Consider the following 21,630-nt stretch of genomic DNA (forward strand, 5'->3'; position numbering starts at 1 on the left):
AGGCCTGTCCTCGCAGGAGACCTCGACCCACAGTGCATGCGCAGTCTCCCAAGGCCGAGCATGCCAAGTAGCCACATACACAAGAGCTAGAGGCATTGAGTCTCTGGATACAGCGGTGGGTTTCTCCTTTCCGCTGTGTGGTAGGGATCTCACAGAGTGGACCTAGCACACAGTCCTTAACTGGCTCCAAATTCAGGCTACTGAGTTCTTACGCCACATAGGGGACTTAGCGGTGACACATCTGATGCAGACACTCTGGTCTCCTGCCAAGTTCAGCATGACGCCTCCGAATGCAACGGGTTGCAAGCACATTGTGGTGCATTTGTTTGCTGACACTCAATGCCCTCCTTGTTATGTATTTGTGCATGAGGATTCTTGGACAGGGGATGTATCCCTTCGGGCTCCACACTCGGCTTGGGCCTGGGCGGGACAGTCACTTCTTTTGCGCTTGTCTAGAGGTTGTTCGGATGCGGATTACTCCCCATCCAAACCGGCCTCAAAGATAGCGAGGTTGGCTGCTGCGGCAACATCTGTTTTCTCTCACCGACTCCATGAGGATCATCTCATGGAATGTGCAGGGATTAGGAGGGTCCCAGTTTCAGCGTCAGAGGGGTCGGATGCTCAAGAGCTACAGAGATGCCTTGTGGGTGGTGAGATTGACATTCTTATGCTACATGAGCATCATCTTTGTGAGAGCCGCATTCGGCGATGTGGTTTGATTTTGCGTGGTCACTATGAGACGTTTTGGTCAGCTGCATTTGGACCTGGAGGCATCCAGGGTGGGGTATGTATGACTATTGCGGACTCTTTGTAGTAGACCATTGTGGGCAGAGGGATTATTGTGCCAAGCAGGGCTCAGTAGATTACTATGCAGGTTGAGGGTTGCCTCATGGGCTTCTTGAATATCTACGCGCCCAATGTGGAGAGCGCACGTGGAGAGTTTTGGGCTCACATTGCAGTCTCTGCCGCAGGCAGAGCAATGGTGCATTGGGGGAGACTTCAACATGTTGGAGGACCCTGTTGACAGGATTGGAGGTAGCCATACTACTGTGCATGGAGTTGAGTTGGCAGCTTGGGAGAGGTTATGTATGACTCTGTGGGTTTTAGATGTGTGGCAGCATTCTAGCTTTGTGAGGCCACCTGACAGCCTGGCCTTCTCTCGTTCGGACTATAGAGTGGGAGTAGTGAATCTATCTCAGATAGATCGCTTCTACAGTAGTGACCATTTCTGTGACTTGGGTGGGTCAGTTTGCATTCTGCCTGGGACTTCTTTTTCGGACCATGCACTAGTGATCCTCACAGTAATAGATACACAGAGGAGGGGGAGCATGATGCTTCGCATCCCTGAGAGGGTCTTGCTGGACTCTGCGCTCAGAGAGCGAGTGGTATCTCTTTGGACAGAGGGCTTAGACTTGCAGGACTCTCCTGCTCACAGAGTGGCCTTTCGACTTGTTCAGCTTACTCGGCTATTTCTCACGGAGTCTACGGCCCGCTTGGCTGCTGCAGTGAGAGAGGAGCAGCGTCTCCAACGAAGTGTTGCTTACCTACAGAGGATGCACGAGCAGCATCCAGACATTCCTTGGTTGGAGGAGCAGTTACAGCAGGCTCGCCAGGAGCTTGCCATCACAGAGGAGAGACGCCAGGAGTTTGCTTTTCATCGACAGGCATCTTAGTGGACCCAGGTGGGTGACACAGTGATAGGGGCTTTCTTTGAGATAGTGGGGCCCCGGCAGGCGCATGCCAGGGTCAGCTAGTTGAGGAGGCCTGACGAGTCAGTTGCTTCAAAGCCAGAGGACATGCGTGCTATTGCCACAGAATTTTATCGTGACCTTCTGTCAGCAGAGCCTCAGTCAGAGCGTCAGGATGCATGTAGAGAGCAGGTGTGGGCACAGATGCCTTGTCTTGTGACTGAGGAGATGCGTCAAAGTCTTGAGCTGCCTTTACAGCTAGAGGAGCTCCACGCGGCCCTCAGAGCACTTCCCCGTGGTAGCTGTCTAGGTGAGGATTGTCTGACTCCTAGCTTTTTCTTAGAGTACTGGGAGGTGCTTGGCTCAGATCTCTGCAGCGCTTTTCAGTACATCCTACACACAGGAGAGATGCCTGACAGCATGAGTGAGGACCTGATTACCTTATTCCCAAGGAGGATGGCTCCTTGGATGAGATTTGACAGTGGCGGCCCATCACCATCCTCAACTCAGCCTACAAAATTCTTGCCAAGGCTCTGAGTTTGAGATTCAACCACTTCTAGAGAGCATCATACATGGGACATGGACAGGTTTTGTCAAGGAGTGGAGTATCCTTGACAACATCTTACTTTCTGCGAGGCGTCTGCCCTCGCGCGCCTCCGTGGTGAGGATCTGGTGATACTTCTTCTCAATTTTGAGAAGGCCTACGATAGAGTTGTCTGGGACTTTTTGGAAGGCACTCTATGCAGGATGGGCTTCTCAGATGCTTGGATCAGAGGTGTGCCAGCTCGATACAGACGGGCACACAGTCAGGTTCTTTTGTCAGGTGGTAGAGGCGATCGTTTCATGCTTACACATTCAGTCAGACAGGGCTGCCCTCTTGCCCCCTTCTTCTTTCCGTTCTATGCTGAGGCAATGAGCAGGTTTTTGGTTTCACAGCAGGTTGGTCTACGTGGCTTAGCGCTCCCTATTCGGGGAGATGAGCTTCTTGATGCTGAGTTTGCTGATGACTCAGCCTTGTACTTGGAGGGCCAGGAGGCCAACTTTCACAGGTGTGAGCAGGCTCTTGAGACCTTTTTTTGTGCATCAGGCGCATTGATCAACTGGAGAAAGACAGTGGCTTTCTCGATTGGTAGTGCTTCTACGCCTGATTGGCTGCCAGGTGAGGGTTTCAGATGGATTTCCCTAGGGACTGCGGTTCGATACTTGGGCTATTAGGTTGGCTTGGACTTGTCTCCGGAGCAGCAGATTGCTCCCCTCCTCCTATCCATCAGGAGGAAGTTGTTGCATTGGAGCTCCGCACGACTTTCTTTGGCAGGCAGAGTTGTAGTGGCCAACCAGGTGTTGTTGGCTACAATGTGGTACATCATTTCTTGTTGGATCTTTTCGAGTTCCTACTTGTACAGAGGAGCGCCTGAGACAGCCCCTGGTTTGGAACCCCATGGTTAGCACTACTTGGTTGGTAGTAGGCCTCATGTTTCTTGGGGTCCCATGGCAGAGGGTCCAGCACGCACTTTAGGTGACTGGCTACAGTTTTCAGGCTTGGCAGTGGAGCTTCAGAGCATCCAGCTTCAGGGCATGAGAGGGGCGCAGAGCATGTGTCAGGGCATCACAGAGGCAGTACCAGCTGAGTGGCTCACACCTCTTGAGTCAGCAGCGCCCAGATGGATGGGAGCCTTCACACGACTGGAGGTTCTCATCGCAGTTCGGGCTTGCTCGGAGACTGTGTCCCCTCCCTGTTCTTCGAGCTACAGGGTGTGGGTCGTTTACACCGTGTTTCAGTAGGGGCCCCACAGGTGGCAGAGTGCTGTTTTCAGAGGATCCGTGTTGTGGGCATCTGCGGGAGGACTTGTGTCATAGATCCTGACCCAACAGCTCTTGAGACGCCACTGGAGGCTGTGGGCTTGGGAGTGTTGTCCACTGGCACAAGTGCAGTGGGATCCTGGGGAGTGGTTTTGGAGGGACCCTTTCTCCTCAACCGACCACCCGGTGTCCCTTTCTTTCAGTGCACTGTTCGTCTGGGACGCCACATACTGGCAGCACGGAGAGAGGCTCGTCGTGCTGCAGCACCTCATTGGCAGGAGGAGGGTCTCACAGCTGAGTTCTTGTCATCTTTTTGGGCGAGGTTGTGGGACTCCATACAGCCGTGGCGAGTCACTTTGTTCTAGTGGCTGGTTGCACATCGGGCTACAGTAGTTGGGAGCTGGCTTGTACATAGTGGTCTCTCGGCAGCATGCGCAGCTCGCGACCATCCTGTGGAGAGTCAGCGCCATTGTCTTTGTGATTGTCCTTTGGCACAGCAGGTTTGGCTTCGTGTCCTTCGGTTGATGCAAGCTCTTTCCACGGCACGGCAATACACTTGGGGGCCAGCTACTTGGTCCACTCTCACGGGCCCGGCGCTTCAGTATGAGCTGTCTTCCACCAGTAGGATGATAGTGATGCAGGGGGGCCGACCTACACCCCAGCCTGCTACAGAGCTTACTCCATAGGAGTGGTGCAGTGAGAGAGAGGAGTGTTGGGAGCTCATATGTGGCTTGACACTCTGGTTCATCTGGCGGGCCCGCTGCTTTCGCATCTTTGAGGCTCGCCCTGTACCACCAGCAGAGATTGTTCGAGATCTTTGGCTAGAGCTGGTCCACACTCTCAGAAGAGAGTTCTAGAGACTCCAAGGCAACTGTGTCCACATGCGGGAGCCTAGAGAGGCTTTCCGTCGGCTCTGGCGCCCTGGGCCTTTCTTCACCATGGTCCAGGGTGTGATGAAATGGCACTACCGTCCACCTATGTGGCTTTTCCCTCCTCCCATCTCTTGATTTAGCCTCATTTTACATTTGTTGTTTTTCATTGGGAGTCTCCCCCCTTATGATTGTTGTAGCCCTCTCTAGAAAAGGTGGTTGTAGCCCTATAGAAGAATCTTTTTCTTGGATTTTTTTTTTTTTGCCAAATCTCAAAGAATTGATTTTCTTGTGAAGCTTCAAACATTCAAGACTTAGACAAGGTGTGGAACATGAACGGCACTTACATGCCATTATATCTCAGATATGCAATGCTTGGGGGTTTTCTCATAATAAGAAAGAATGTGTCTTCCTAAGAGTCTCATTTTCCTGTTTACCTAGAATTTTTTTGTGTGTATTGTGCTCTATTTCAGCTGACACCCTTTGTCACTACGACAGTTTTCTAGTGTGTGAAGACTTTGGAGGCCTTAATTTGCTGCTAAAGTTTTGTAGAGTACAGTGTAAGTAGTTGGTGACATTAAATGGAAGGACAGTCAGATTTCTTGTGGAATTTGCAGTGCTTGTTGCGTAGTTGCTTTCTGAGGATGCGGATGTCTGTAGCAACAAAGCAAGGTGAAAGAACAAGCTCAAGCAGGCAGATAAGTTAGACTCTATGCTTGCGGCAAATGTAAGGGCTCATTTCAATTAACTATTCCATCTTGCACTGCAAAGCTGTATGTGGTGGCCATTTTGGAAGACTGATTTATTTGACGACCTTTCAGGCTGTGCAACTCAAAGACTGGAAAACCCTCCTACCAAGATATGCGTCTACTTTGACAGGTCTTATGAATGGCCTTGAGGCGACTGTCGTGGGAGTGCCCCTTATTCGAGGGCCTTCTCATTCTGTGTGATGTTCTGGTGCAATTTGCTTGTATGCGTGTGTTGTATGCATTTTCTCATTTTCTGCTCTCAAAAACTTCGTCTTGCCTCTTGATGTCTTTCTGAAAGTGCCAATAGATGTTCAGGCAACGAAAGAGATTTTGTCTTTTGCTATTGACATCATGAATGGAGTGAACTTGAAGTTTCTGCAAACAGTATCTTCTCTGTGAATGTTTATTCTCTCCATTGTCTCCAGCAGGTCTCATGGCAGGCAAAAACTCATTGTAAATTTTTGCTTAGAACGATTTGTCTTGATTTCAGCGGGCAGAAATTGCAGATTCCTTGCTCTCAGAACTTGCAACTTAGACCATAGTTTTGGAGAAGGCGTGTTTGATAGAATGTGGAGACTTGTTGGCTACTGCAGAGCTTCAATGGTGGTCTCTCTCTCTCTCTCTCAATCAACTCTCCTCGTCGGATAGATCTTTAAGGTCTCTTGGGATAGTTTCCTACGACGTTAAAATTCTCTTCTTCTTCTTCTTCTTCTCCCTCCTCTCTCTCTCTCTCTCTCTCTCTCTCTCTCTCTCTCTCTCTCTCTCTCTCTGCGTGCTGCTCCCTGCGCGTGGCTCCCTCCTGCACGCTGCCTCCCCTGCGCGCTGCTCCCTGCGCGTGGCTCCCTCCTGCGCGCTGCCCCACCCCTGCACGCTATCCCTGTGTGCTGCTCCCTCCTGCGCGCTGCGCTGCTCCCTGCACGTCAAGTGAAAACACACACCCCATCCCCATCCCCTGCCCGCTGCCCCCCTGCATACACACAAGCTGAGTGTTCTCTTCCCCTCTTCTTCACAATATGAAGAGAGGGTAGCTACGAAGCCAACCATGTCTTCCCCCATCATCAAGACGCCGACACCGACAAAGAAGACAACGTCCTTCATGCTCACGAATAAGAGGCTTGCACAATTGGAGAAGGACATGAAGGAATGGCGGATGGAGAGAGAAATATGGAAGGAGGAGAAAGCCAACTTCATCAAGCTATGGAACGAAGAGAAGGAGGACATGAGAGCGGAAATCCAAAATCTCAAAGAGGAGAAGGAGAGAAGGGAACGGGAGAACGAGAAGGAGAGGGAGAGATGGAGGAAAGAGCAAGAAGAGATGAAGGCACAAATCGATCTCCTTCATGCTTCCCTCACATCCCTCACCCCCGAGGAAGGAGAGATTAAAGGGGAGGCTAAGGAAGCCCTCAAGGAGGAGATCACCAAAGCCCTCACCGCAAGCATTGAGGACAAATTAGAGGCCACCAAAGAAGGATGGGTCGAAGTAGTCAAAAAGAACATCAAGAAGGTAGCAAGAGAGGAAGCCCAAAAAGATGAAGTACTCATCGTACACACAACCATCGAAGAGGAGAAGATGCGACAAGCTCGCCGTCTCAATGTGCGAGTGACCGGCATCAAAGAAGAAGAAGGGTCTACACCCGAAAGCGATGGGAAAGCTTTATGCAAGAAAGTGGGATACAAGGAAGAAGAGATCCCTTTCTCCAAAGTTTGGAGAGCCGGCAAAGATCCAAAGAAAAGAGCTCTCATCCTCCAATTCGCCTCCGAGGAGTCTCGAACTTCCTTCCTCCGAAAGAGGGTCATCTTGAGAGGGATCGACGGCCCACCGATTTATCTAGATGATGACCTCACAAAGATGCAACAAGATCACCGTCGCGCGTGCATGCCTCGAGTCCACCAAGCCCGCAAAGAAGGGAAGAAGGCAGTATATCGGGATGGTAGGGTTATCATTGATGGCAAGACCATCGCATAGGGACTCGCGGCCTGTGGGACACACGAGGAGATTCATGTCACGGTTTGGAATTGCAATGGAGACTTATGGACACACCCAGAGAGACTTGAGGAGGTGATGAGAGGTCGAGACATCATTCTACTTACAGAGACACACGAGAGCCCGGAGAGAGGGTTACCACGGATACATGGATTTCAGTGGGAGTCTCTACATCGAGGATGTATGCGCCAGCACACCACTCGCGGCTCAGGAGGAGTGGCCATACTCTTTAGACAGGGGCTTCACAGCAGACTACAGATTGTTGCCCGGGACCCACAGGCCCGCTACATGTGGATTCGCCTCGAGCTCTCACGAGACAGGATCGTCTACATTGCCCTTTGCTATTTTGCTCCCACAGGCTCCAGATTCGCCCCTATTGAGCAGGAGTCACCGTACGCATGCCTCACGGAGGAGATTATGGAGTACTCCACACTGGGTGAAGTCTTCCTTATGGGAGACTTCAATGCTCGTACACGCAGTGAGCAGTGTGAGACATATGACCATGAGGACCCAGAGACACTACACACTCTAGATGAGGAGGCTACTATGAGAGACACAGCAGACAGAGCTCCAGTCACAGCTTATGGACGACATCTACTTCGACTTGGCTCCCAGCACCGTCTTGTTATTTATAACGGGATGGTCCAGTGGCCCACCTCAGGGGGCCTGACTTGTATGCCACATGGAGTTGCAGAAGGAGGGGGGAGTACAGTCGACTATATTCTGGGACCCAGGGAGGCTACACACCTTATCACATCCTTCACCATTCCACCCATACCCATCGGAGCCGACCACACATACCTCTCTTTCTCTATCACCGGAGATACCATCACACACAGCTCCACAACACGCACTCCACACACCACCATCCATTTCACACATGAGTTAGCCTCTATTTACTCGGCCAAGGTCGAACATGGCCTATGTCTCCTCCACCCATCCACACCACTCTCAGTTCTCACATCACATATCTCTTCCGTTCTCCACACTTCAGCTATTAGCTCTTTTCCACACACCACTCACACAGGACGCACTCCCCCCCCCGGGGCTATGCCTCAGAACCGCTGGTATGATGATGAGTGCAGAGAGCTATACCGACGCCTCCATGCACGGCGAGCCTTAGGAGAGATCACAGAGAGAGAGGCCAGACGGCATATGAAGACGCTGACACGCCAAAAGCGGCGAGCATTCGAAGAGGCACAGGAGCTTGAGCTATACCGCCTATTCATGAGCATGGATAGCGCGACGGCATGGCGCACCCTGCGCGAGCCACGTCCGACTACAGCTATTGAGGATCCACAGATATGGCATGATTATGCAGAGCGACTTTATGAAGTGCCAGGGCAGCCTCCTATTCCACAACCACACGAGCCTCGCCCCACGTGCTCCTCCTTCTTTACAGCAGAGATGGTAGAGAGGGCCATACGCCGCATGCAGCACAGACGATCAGCTGACCATACTGGATTACAGAGTGAGCACATCATTTATGCGGCCTCCACTATAGCCCCGTTGATTGCACATGTCTTCAACCGGGCTATAGGGGAGGGCTTCCCAGAGGAGTGGACACAGCACACCATAGTGCCTATCCACAAATCTGGCGACACCCTGGACCCAGGGAACTACAGGACTATCATGATTGGCCACACGATGGCCAAGCTATATGGAGCAGTACTTGAGGCACAGCTCAGCTGCTACGCAGAGATCGAGGGTTTACGAGCTCCAGGCCAAGCAGGTTTCAGACGAGCTTTCTCCACCATTGACCACATCTTCGTTCTGCGCTGCCTCATTGATGGGGCAAAGGCGCGGAAGAAGAGGCTTTACTGCTGCTTTGTGGACTTCCGCAAGGCCTTTGACACAGTCCCACGCGAGAGACTCTTCCAGCGCCTTCACAGCATTGGGGTACCAACAGAGATGATTTGGGCCATATATGCTCTATATGAGAGGGTGACGGGTCGGGTTCGTTGCCCAGGCGGTTTTTCAGAGACCATTGCTAGCACCATTGGTGTTAAGCAAGGATGCCCACTCTCCCCGACACTCTTTGGGCTATACATCGACGAGATCTCCGACTACATACTGCGAGCAGGGGGAGAGGGGAGCGACTTGGCAGGTACTCCGGTCCACATCATGTTATATGCTGATGATATTGTGTTGATTTCAGAGTCACCCGAGGGCTTGCAACGCCATCTTGAGGCCTTGGACGAATTCAGCACACACAGGGGGTTGACTGTGAACCTTGGCAAAACCAAGGTTATGATCTTTCACACATCCAGTGCAGTGAGGAGCGCCGCCACCTTCACAGCAGCAGGAGGACAGGTTGATGTAGTCACCTCCTATGTCTACCTTGGCATCACATTCACCAGCCTACCAGGACCCTTCACTATGAGGCAGGCTGCTGTTGACAGGCTCACCCGAGGATATGCAGCTCTGGCCATGCTAGAGCGGAGGTGCCACCAGGCACACTTTCAGGAGCCCCGCACGAAGGGGTGGCTTTTCGACACCTTAGTCACCCCGGCCTTGATGTACTCGGCGGCAGTATGGGCACCAGGATTGACAGCTGACCAGTGGACACAACTTGAGAGACCACAGGTATATATGATCTCACGCTTGCTCCGCAGCAAGAAGACAGTGCCACACGACATTATTAGAGCCGAGCTCGCCACACCACCAATGGTTGTAGAGGCACTATTCCAGACAGTTTGCTTCATCCAGAGGATGAGAGAGCTACCTCCTGACAGACTTACCCGTAGAGCATTTGAGGCAGCTATACAGCTATCAGAGAGTGGACATGAGAGAGCATGGTACTCACAGGTCAGAGCATGGTTTGAGGGACACGGTCTTGACATGGAGAGCCTACCACCATTCCAGTACGACCCCCACTCACCATATGTTCACCTCTCTCGCAGTGAGAGGAACTTGGTATTGAGACAGGATCTGTGGCAGCTATACACTAGGAGAGTCTGGGAGGCACCTAGCTTGGGGACGAGGATGTCAGATTATAGAGACCAGTTTCTCACCATATTGTCTGGGGGGTTCATACAGAGACCACGCTACATGGACACATATATGCCACATAGCTCACGGGTGGCGATTGGTCAGCTGAGAGTGGCTTCACACAGGTTAGAGATTGAGATCGGGAGACATACTGGTGTTCCGAGGGGGGAGCGAATCTGCAGAGCCTGCACAGAGGAGGTGGAGAGTGAGGAGCACTTTGTATGTAGATGCAGAGCATACACTGAGATCAGAGGCAGGTATGAGGCCCTATTTAGAGGACAGCCCACTCTCCGAGAGATCATGGAATCTCGAGATCAGAGACAGCTCGGACGTTTCTTACTAGAGATACAGAGCCATCGGGACACACTACTACAGCCACACACAGCTACACAGACAGAGGGGAGACAGTCGCAACTCACAGACTTCTTTCAGAGGATTTCCGCCCCCCCCTCACCAGACACTCAGAGGGGAGTGACACTCCCACAGGCGGAGGTGAACCGAGCTAGACGACGACCACGAGTCACAGGCTACAGGGGCGCGAGCTCCCACCACCGACAGATCGAGGAGATCCGAGCCCGGGAGCGCCGTGCCACTGAGGAGCGAGTGGCTCAGATGAGGGCTGACCCGACAGCTTTCATCCGGGTAGCCTTGGCACCAGACCCACCCATGTACCACATCTTACACCCCCCCATTAGTACAGGATGGAGCTAGATAGCTTGATGCATTCTCATGATTGTACTACCTTGAGCATACAGACATGCATATACCCCTAGAGATAGAGCTCCATCCCTCCTCAGATACTCCACTACCTACTTTCAGCTCAGTTTTGTATCAATTTTGATTCATTTGTCTTTCCGATAGACGGATGACATACACACAATGTACATTTGATTTGTCTCATAGGCCGATTTCGGCCTGACATAGACGTTAAAAATCTTTCTTTCTTTCTTTCTTCTTTCTCTCTCTCTCTCTCTCTCTCTCTCTCTCTCTCTCTCTCTCTCTCTCTCTGGCCATGCTAGAGCGGAGATGCCACCAGGCACACTTTCAGGAACCCCGCACGAAGGGGTGGCTTTTCGACACCTTAGTCACCCCGGCCTTGATGTACTCGGCGGCAGTATGGGCACCAGGATTGACAGCTGACCAGTGGACACAGCTTGAGAGGCCACAGATATGTATGATCTCACGCTTGCTCCGCAGCAAGAAGACAGTGCCACATGACATTATTAGAGCCGAGCTCGCCACACCACCCATGGTGGTAGAGGCACTATTCCAGACAGTCTGCTTCATCCAGAGGATGAGAGAGCTACCTCCTGACAGACTTACTCGTAGAGCATTTGAGGCAGCTATACAGCTATCAGAGAGTGGGCATGAGAGAGCATGGTACTCACAGGTCAGAGCATGGTTTGAGGGACACGGTCTTGACATGGAGAGCCTACCACCTTTCCAGTACGACCCCCACTCACCATATGTTCACCTCTCTCGCAGTGAGAGGAACTTGGTACTGAGACAGGATCTGTGGCAGCTATACACTAGGAGAGTCTGGGAGTCACCTGGCTTGGGGACGAGGATGTCAGATTACAGAGACCAGTTTCTCACCATATTGTCTGGGGGGTTCATACAGAGACCACGCTACATGGACACATATATGCCACATAGCTCACGGGTGGCGATTGGTCAGCTGAGAGTGGCTTCACACAGGTTAGAGATTGAGATCGGGAGACATACTGGTGTCCCCAGGGAGGAGCGCGTCTGCAGAGCCTGCACAGAGGAGGTGGAGAGTGAGGAGCACTTTGTATGTAGATGCAGAGCATACACTAAGATCAGAGGCAGGTATGAGGCCCTATTCAGAGGACAACCCACTCTCCGAGAGATCATGAACTCTCGGGATCAGAGACAGCTCGGACGGTTCTTACTAGAGATACAGAGCCATCGGGACACACTACTACAGCCACACACAGCTACACAGACAGAGGGGAGACAGTCGCAGCTCACAGACTTCTTTCAGAGGATTACCGCCCCTCCCCCACCAGACACTCAGAGGGGAGTGACACTCCCACAGGCGGAGGTGAGCCGAGCTAGACGACGACCACGAGTCACAGGCTACAGGGGCGCGCGCTCCCACCACCGACAGATCGAGGAGATCCGAGCCCGGGAGCGCCGTGCCACTGAGGAGCGAGTGGCCCAGATGAGGGCCGACCCGACAGCTTTCATCCGGGCAGCCTTGGCACCAGACCCGCCCATGTACCACATCTTACATCCCCCCATTAGTACAGGATGGAGCTAGATAGCTTGATGCATTCTCATGATTGTACTACCTTGAGCATATAGACATGCATATACCCCTAGAGATAGAGCTCCATCCCTCCTCAGATACCCCACTACCTACATTCAATTCAGTTTTGTATCAGTTTTGTTTCATTTGTCTTTCCGATAGACGGATGACATACACACCATGTACATTTGATTTGTCTCATAGGCCGATTTCGGCCTGACATAGACGTTAAAAATCTTTCTTTCTTTCTTTCTTTCTTTCTCTCTCTCTCTGCACCCATCTCTCCACGTAGCCTGCTGCACCCATCATGCTGCGCATACACTCCCCCCCGCCTGCTGTTGTAATTCACGAAAACAGTCCCCTCACGCTGCGGATACTCCCCTCCACTTGCTGCTATGACAGCACGCACAAGTTTCTCCCACCCCCCGCCCACCTGCTGCTGTGACAGCGCGCACAAACTCCCCCCACCTCCCGCCCATTTGCTGCTGTGACAGCGCGCCCGTAGATTTTCAGCCCGCCCATCTGCTGCTGTGACAGCGAGCCCGTAGATTTTCAGCCCGCAGGTACATACGGCAAAATTGCAAAGGTTCAAAACACAGGAGGAATTCCCACAGGAACTTTCAATCTCGGCCTTTCCGGATTTTCCGAATTTTCGCATTCTCAAAATCCTGTATTTTCAGACCTGCAGGGATTTATTTGCAAGGAATTTGGAAACTACAGAGCTCACAGAAATTGCAAATTGACACATACAGAAAGCAAATATATGCCATGTAGGCTGAATGTGGAAACATATGTATGCATAATGCGGTGCGTATAGGTTGCTCTCTCCTCTCTCTCAGAAAGTGAAACAAATAAGGCAAGACAATGGCGGCGCACTACATGGTCACAAGCAAGAGGATGACAGCCATTGAAAAGGAGTTGAAAGAATGCAAAGCCCGCATGGATGAGTGGAAGAAAGAGAAGAATTTAATTCTCGAATGGAAAAAGAGGGAGGAACAGGCGAGGGAACTAGAACGCAAGGAGTTCCGGGATGAAATTCAAGCTTTAAAAAGTAGCATCTCAGCCCTTCGGGAGGAACTCAACGAAACCAAAGAGGGAAGACGCCTTGAAGATGGGGAAATTCAGCCATCAATGATTGACGAGCTGAATAGTATACGAGCACAAGTCAAAGAAATAAAGGAGGAAGGAGAAATGAAGACCTCATGGGTGGAGGTTCTCTCCAAAACGCAAAAGAAAATGGACGAGGCTGAAAAATGGATTGAAGTTGTCAAGAAGGGAAAGGGCAAGGAAATTCCGACTACACCCGACATCATCAACAAAACACTAGAAGAGGAACAACGAAGAAGGGTACGTGCTCTACACGTGAGAGTGACCGGCCTAAAAGATTCAGATAAGGTGGACCAAGAGGTGAAGAGCCTCATGTCCATGATGGGGGTGGAGAAGCCCTCGCACACACAAGCTTGGAGAGTGGGCAAGAAGAGTGAAGGTAATGGGGAGAGTTCAAAAGGACGGGCTCTCATTTTGCGCTTTCCCTCCATGGAAGAAAAGAAAGACTTTTTAAAGAAGAGGCCAACCCTCAAGAAAACAGGTATCTTTTTAGGAGATGATCTTACGCTCTCACAGCTTGCACATATGAGAGAGGTCATGCCAGAGATTATAGCAGCAAGGGAGAAGGGGAAGTTAGCTTTCTACAGAAATGGACGAGTAGTGATTACAGAGCACCGCTCTACATGACGGTGCGAGACCTATGGGACCACTCTCAGGATGGCAGTTTGGAACTGTAATGGTTCGTATAGACTTGATGTGGGGGCCTTTGAGGATAGCTTCAGAGACAGAGACATTGTTTTCTACTCAGAGACTCATTAGGCTCCAGGACAGTTGATGCCGCATATATCAGGATACAGATGGGAGACAGCTTGTAGGACATGCACCAGAACTGCGCATGGGACTAGAGGATCAGGAGGTGTAGCAGTTCTTTTCAGAGAGGAGCTCCAACCACTATTGCACATAGTTCGGAGAGATGATCAGGCCAGATACTTGTGGGTGAGGCTGAGGGCAGAGACTGGACGTTTCTTGTACATCGCCATATGCTATTTTCCTCCCAGCACTTCAGTATATGCTTCACCCAGAGGACAGTCTCCTTACTCTATACTTGATGATGATATCTGGGAGTTCTCCAAAGATGGAGACATCATACTCCTGGGGGATTTCAATGCCCGTACAGGCAGCTCACAGACAGTCTTCTATGACACATCAGAGGAGATGCTTAGAGAGCTAGAGCCAGAGGAGTTGGGACTTGAGAGATGCTCACACGACAGAGAGCATACAGAGTATGGGAGATACCTGAGAGAGATGACGACTACTCACAGTTTAGCCATACTGAATGGCTTAACGACTTTCCCATTGTCTACAGGTTTTACTTGTTTTCCACATAGACATGGGTCCAGCACTGTAGACTATGTTCTGACACATCCGAGCTTTATCTCTCACATTCAGGCTTTCACAGTGGGGCCCAGGCCAGTTGGGATAGCAGTAGATCATGCACTTTTAACATTATCAGTCTCCTTTGATTACAATACATCTCAGGCCTCACGGGGTGGTGGACATACACGCTATACTTTTACACCAGAGACTGACTCAGTCTATGTAGAGGAGATACGTAGGCTTTTATGCACATCAGAGCCAGTATACACAGTGGAGGAGATCACATCTATGCTGACAGTGACATTACATGGGGCAGCGACAGAGGCATATCCACACACTCAGCCTGGGCAGAGACGTCGTTCTGGGCACATGCCTCAGAACAACTGGTATGATGAGGAGTGTCGACAGAGGAGAGCTCAGATACAGCGGGACCTTACATTGGGAGTGATCACCTATAGACAGTCTCGCATTGCTACACGACGACTAGTGTGACGGAAGAAGCGAGCTTTCTTGGTCCAGATGGAGCAAGATTTATATCAGCTCTTCCTTAGTAGAGATTCAGGAGAGGCTTGGCGTCTATTCCATGAGAAGTCTCCCCCACCAGTGATTACTTCTACAGAGATATGGGGGCAGTATGCAACATCTTTATACACTGTACCTGGACAACCACCACTACCAGACCCACCACAGCCATGTCCGGCTATGAGCACCTTCTTTACCACTGAGATGGTAAAGGAGGCCATTGACAGGATGAAGACCAGACGGGCACAGGATCATGAGGGTTTGGTAGCAGAGCACATTATACATGCTGGGGATTTGTTGGCAGAGATGCTTGCACGGCTATTCAACCGTGTCATGTGTGAGGGTTTCCCTGAGTCTTGGAGATTATCTACTATTGTACCTATCTTCAAGACAGGTGACCCCACAGTGCCGGGGAATTACCGTACTATCATGGTAGGACACACATTGGCACGGTTATATGCATCCATCCTCGAGCATAGGCTGAGCAGTTGGGCAGAGATTATGGGCATACGAGCACTTGGGCAGGCTGGTTTCAGAAGGGGTTTCTCCACACTAGATCATGTCTTTACACTCAGAGCTATCATTGAGGAGGGTCGAGCACATGGTAGACGGATATACTGCAGCTTTGTGGATTTTCGCAAAGCCTTTGACACAGTGCCGAGGGCCAGATTGATGCACCGGCTTATGGAATTGGGGGTACCCACAGAGCTGATGTGGGGGATCATGGCATTGTACAGTTCAGTGATGGGTCATGTACGCACATCAGAGGGGATATCCGACATAGTTCACTCCACCATCGGAGTGAAACAGGGATGCCCACTTTCCTCTACTTTATTTGGTATGTATGTTGATGGGGTCTTTGATTATATTGACAGAGGAGGAGATAGAGGTGCTCAGCTTGCAGGGACATGGATCCCTCTTTTATTGTATGCTGACGATATCGTGTTGATATCAGATTCGCCAGAGGGTATGCAGAGACATTTGGACGCATTGCATAGTTTTGCAGAGGATAGTGGATTGTCTGTCAACCTTGGTAAAACCAAGGTCATGGTATTTAATACCACGCCACAGTGGGTTAGGAGATCAGCACCTACTTTCACATATGGACAGGACAGTATGGAGTACACTGATGCATACACATATCTTGGGGTGGTCTTTAGTGGACCGAGGTTCACACTGAAAGTGGCAGCAGACACTAGATTGACTCGTGCCTATGCAGCCCTAGGTGGTTTAGAGAGGATTTGTTCGCTAGTTCAGTTCCAGGAACCTCGAACAAAGCTCTGGCTTTTCGATACTTTGGTCGCTTCAGTTATGCACTACGCGGTTCAGGTTTGGGGACCGTCTATTGACAGTGCTGGATGGACTAATATGGAGAGACCCTTGATATCTATGATTTCTAGGCTGATTAGAGCCAAGGCCTCAGTCCCACATGACATCATACGAGCGGAGCTGGCTGCCCCACCTATGGAGGTTGAGGCACTCACCAGATCAGTATCATTTGTACACAGCTTATGGGACACCACCAGCGACAGGTATGCCAGGCTTGCTCTCGAGTCATCCAGACAGCTGGCATTACAGGGAGATACATCATGTTGGTATGCACAGATGAGCTCATGGTTTCACAGGCATGGTTTCAGCATGGACAGGCTGCCCCCTTTCCAGTATTCTCTTGATGCACCATCCTTGGCTCTTACACGGATGGAGACTACTAGACTCATTCAGCAGGATCTTATCTAGCTTGATAGCAAGAGGACATGGATAGAACCATCACGGGAGTTGGGTACGAAGAGGGTTTTCTATAGAGAACATCTTCTTCAACTCACGACAGACGGATTTGTCACACGGCCCAGTTACATGGACACACATCTATCTCATAGGTTACGATGTGCTATTGGCCAGATTCGCACATCTTCACACCAGCTTGGGATTGAGACAGGTAGATTCAGAGGCATACCAGCAGACAGTAGGATATGTCAGTTATGCCATGCAGAGCCAGAGACAAAGTTTCACTACATATGTCGCTGCACAGTCTACTATGAGATACGGGGACGCTTTCATTGTCTATTCAGAGATGGTTTTGACTCGTTAGACAGAGTCATGAGATATCAGGATCAAAGATGTCTCGGATTATTCCTACTTGAGATTCAGAGACATAGAGACGCTCTATTGAATGGGCAAAGACAGAGACAGTCCCAGAGACGCATCTCAGATTTCTTCAGTCTGAGTACCACAGAGTCAGAGGGGACACCACCACCAGAGAGCTTGGTTCCCACCCATACACACATCAGCGGTACTCTCATTGATCGAGCTATAGAGTTAGGGAGATCGAGACGACCGTGACTGAGGAGGGGAGCCGCGCAGCACCGGCGGAGATTGCGGCAGAGGATCCACAGGATTCTAGCACGACACCCAGAATGTCGATCGGGATAGGCTTCATGCTACTGCTATATTGTATCATGGTGACACTTATCCCCACTTTGTACCTTTATGGCATGATACCATTGCTCAGCCTACCAGCCACCCATAGGAGTCGGTAGCACTCCTATCTGTTCTTTGTTTGTAGTTTTCTTGTTTGTACCCAGACTTGGTACTAGACTCATCATTGTAATCAGTTGCTCTCATAGGTCATTTTGGCCTCTTGTAGACGTTAATATATCATTTCATTTCATTTCATTTCTCCAGACATGCACAATGTACCTAGTGTTGCCATGTACACACATTCATAATTTTACTTCTTGCACTCACAAGCACCACACAAACACACCCCTAAAAGAAGGCATTAACTTGCTCCTATACAAAACAAAGAGTTTAGCCAACCGCTCATGCTGTCCATGGGCAATAACTTCTTTTGGTTTCTGAAATTTGAAAATGTGTTGTAAAGGTTTCTTTTGGAGTGTGTGCAGATGGAAGAATGCAGTTTCAAGGCGTACTTCATGCAGAAGTAGTAGGAAAAGAGGTTAGAGAAAGCGGGGACGACAACATGTGTAGTTGAAAGAATGGAGAGCTAGAAAATGAGATGGAGATCAGAGCAGCGAGTGTAGACAAACAATAGGATTGTAAAGTTATGGCGATAATGATGAGAAGGAAGAGGATGTGTGTAGCTCCATCCGGAGGGTGACTAAATTGCTTCCTGGATTAGGACCAACTGCTCATGCACGCTTTTTCTTGATTAGAGATCTTCATGGAGTAAGAGGCGTTGAATGCTACTCTCAGCTTTAGCAACAGCTTGCAGGCTCAACTCCAACTGCAGCAGGATTGAGCAGCCTTCCTTGCTTGCATGCTAATGAGAATAGGAGGTGTACATATGTGACTCTCATATGAAAATTTACATCTCACTGCATGTTGATGGAGTGGAGCGAGCAAAAAAGAACAGCTCCAAGATCTCTGCATGTAATATACAGAAAGAAAGTAACTTATTCCTTGCCCGAAAATGCTTTCTTGTTCATTCAAAGCACAAGTTTCATGCTGCATTGGACATACCACCCTCCTCTTGCATGCCACTTACTCTGCCTAGCAGCTGTTATGACTTAATGAACTTAATTTTTGCTCCATGATTGACCTTTGTACAACACGCACCCGCTTTTGCGCACACATGCTACAATGAGGACTCACCCTCACCCACTTCTTGCACATATTCTACATCAGTAACTTAGCAAGCATCATCTTGTGACAATGAGAATTGGGTACAACACAGAAACCCACACCTTGCAAATAATTCCATTTATGGAACCTAGGTTTGAGATAAGGATAGCTTGCAACACTCTTATCCTTTTTTTAAGGGAACTATCAAAGATCTACTTCCCTTTTCTCCCTCAGTATTGGTGTTATGTGACTGCCATTGTTGCTCTTACAATCCGAAATATTTCAAGTGTATTGCATATGACAATAAAAAGCGATCTCTAATCTCAAAACTTTGAGCTGTCTCCAAGCACGATGTGTATGTATACATTTGGCATGTGGGAATTGGAATCCTATATATGTTCAATCGTAGTATCAACAAATAACCGATATTTTTGTGTTCCCTAGTTCCATTCTGCATTTTGAACAGCATGCACAACTTCTATGTGAATTAAGTGTTGTATCCATTGCTTGTATGTATCGTGGTACATTGCATGTGGAAGTCCACATAATATTGATGAAACTAGGACCACAATGAAATCCTAGTTGAAGTTCAGACTTGTCATCACTATTGGGCTCTTAGAATTGGTGATATTACGAGCAATGAGACTCATTCCATTGTTGTATTTTTTTGCAAGACCTTCTCATATCTTCTAATCAAAGCAAAACGAATTCTTCAAGACATAGGGATTTCAAATGGATGATTTACAGAAAAGAATCAAGGGGGGACAACCTAACAACATAGATGCATTAGTGGAGCTATGTTCTTAATTTGGGAGGGTTACACTAGTCTAAATAGCACAATTCATGGAAGAAGGACATGGTGAAAAAGTCACAATGCCTATATGAGAGGATGATAGAGTGTGTCTGACCCACTACTCAATGCCCTCCTTCACAGAAATAGGAAAACAAATGTCAGCTCTCACAATGGCCTACATATACATAAGATAATGCTTGGTTAATGCCCTCTTGCAAGAAAAAGGAAATGTTTTCCATGATTAACTTGCCATGTGGCACTAATCAACAATGCTTCACAATTTCTCCCAAGAGTTCCAAGCTTTACTAAGGCATGGAAAGGAAGAACTATAACTGATACAATAGAATTCTATTTTCTCATTATAATGTTGGGATTGTATCTTCTTGGTGTGTGTAATTTCCACAAGGTATTCTCTTAGTGTAGTTGTTGAATTTGATGAAGGTTCTGCAAATAGCTCAAGCCTTTTGCCTCTTTGGTTTCTTGGGTATGCATGCTCGTAGTTGTGCTCTTTATACCCTATCATTTCGACTTTGACTTGCTAGTTGCAATATTCATTTCTTCATTGTAGCCAGTTATTTTGTAGGTTGTGCTGACCTAAGATTCGGAGCATTTTCTTCATACATGTACTTGGTTGCACTTTGTGTTTTGTTAGAGCCTTTATGCAAAAGAATAATGAGTAACATGGACTAAAGTATTGTACCCTGTGCAACTTTTATCTTGCTCAATTCTTTTTTCATATAGCTATGTCTCAACATTGCATTGAGCGATTTTTATTGCTTGTATCTTCTTGTGCTTTGTTTTACATAGCATTGAGCAATTTTATTTGCTTGTATCTCGTGCTTTGTTTTTTAAGGTGACTATGTATTTTGAAACTTCTTTGTTGGTTTGTATATTATGTGTATTTTTTGCTAACAACGGTGTGCTAACCACATTTATGTCTTACTGACCATTGAGTAGATGCAACCGGGTTCTACTTTTACGATTTGCTTAGTGGGGCATTTTTCCAAATAGAATCAATTAATATCTAACTATATGCTATTACTAAGTTATTTGCAAGTTCTACTTTATTAATGTTCATGATTGAAAGGAGTGATGATTTTTACTTCCCATTCTTTTGCATATCTACATTAAAATCGCCAAGAATAAATGTAAACATCGATATGTATTTATGGTGCACTGATATGTTTATCGTATGGTTAACAAGTAAACTCTATCATCAGATTTTATTTCAAGATCCAACGATGGAAGTCAAATGCTCGTGAATAAAGCTCTCTTTGAAAGAGACCTCTCTCTCTCTCTCTCTCTCTCTCTCTCTCTCTCTCTCTCTCTCTCTAACTGATTGGTCTCATAGGTCATTTTGGCCTTTTGAAGACGTTAATATAACATTTCATTTCATTTCATTTCTCTCTCTCTCTCAGACAGAGGAGTTTGAGCAGCCCCCAAAACATAACAACACCAGAGGAGCCTAGAACTCAACACCTTAGCTTCACATAGTAGAAAGTGACCCCAGGAAAACATACAAATTACAAGAGAATATAGAAAATCATAGTAAGAAAAACTGAGAGGACTTAGATGTCACGTGACACATCCAACCCTGTGTGTCCGTGGACAAGCTACAGCATGACCAGGGTTTAGTCAGTCAAGTTAGTCTAGGATAGGAAGTGATCTGGCACTTTTGTGAGTCTGTTCGCAGACCGTGCATGACCAATCACTTAGATTAGATGCATATCCTCTGGTTGCACACAACATGATCATCAGATTCCCATCAGAACCCATCAGGAGCGTTTTTACAGTGCATAGACCTATGTTCCCTATTTTTGACATTTTTCACTTATTATTTTTAAGTGACTTTTGTTGGAAACTAGGTAGGGCAATTTTGCTAAGTTTGTATAAATAAAAACCTAGTGCTAGCACTTTCTGACAGAAGAGGCAGCAGGAGCATTGCTCACAGGCAAC

The 21,630-nt window shown here is 48.7% G+C and overlaps 1 protein-coding gene across 1 annotated transcript; it reads left to right on the plus strand.

Annotated features, from left to right (window-relative positions):
* Positions 1 to 432: 432 nt before the first annotated feature.
* LOC147427295 (uncharacterized) lies at positions 433 to 19,150 on the plus strand. Its single transcript, XM_086498487.1, has 3 exons — positions 433 to 5,084; positions 5,179 to 5,236; positions 18,203 to 19,150. Exon 1 carries the CDS (start codon positions 918 to 920, stop codon positions 1,671 to 1,673), a length of 756 nt encoding a protein of 251 aa, XP_086354613.1. The 5' UTR covers positions 433 to 917; the 3' UTR covers positions 1,674 to 5,084; positions 5,179 to 5,236; positions 18,203 to 19,150.
* Positions 19,151 to 21,630: the final 2,480 nt, after the last annotated feature.

Source organism: Adiantum capillus-veneris, chromosome 24 (assembly GCF_014529385.1).
Source record: "Adiantum capillus-veneris isolate H3 chromosome 24, ASM1452938v2, whole genome shotgun sequence".
Lineage (NCBI taxonomy): Eukaryota > Viridiplantae > Streptophyta > Polypodiopsida > Polypodiales > Pteridaceae > Adiantum > Adiantum capillus-veneris.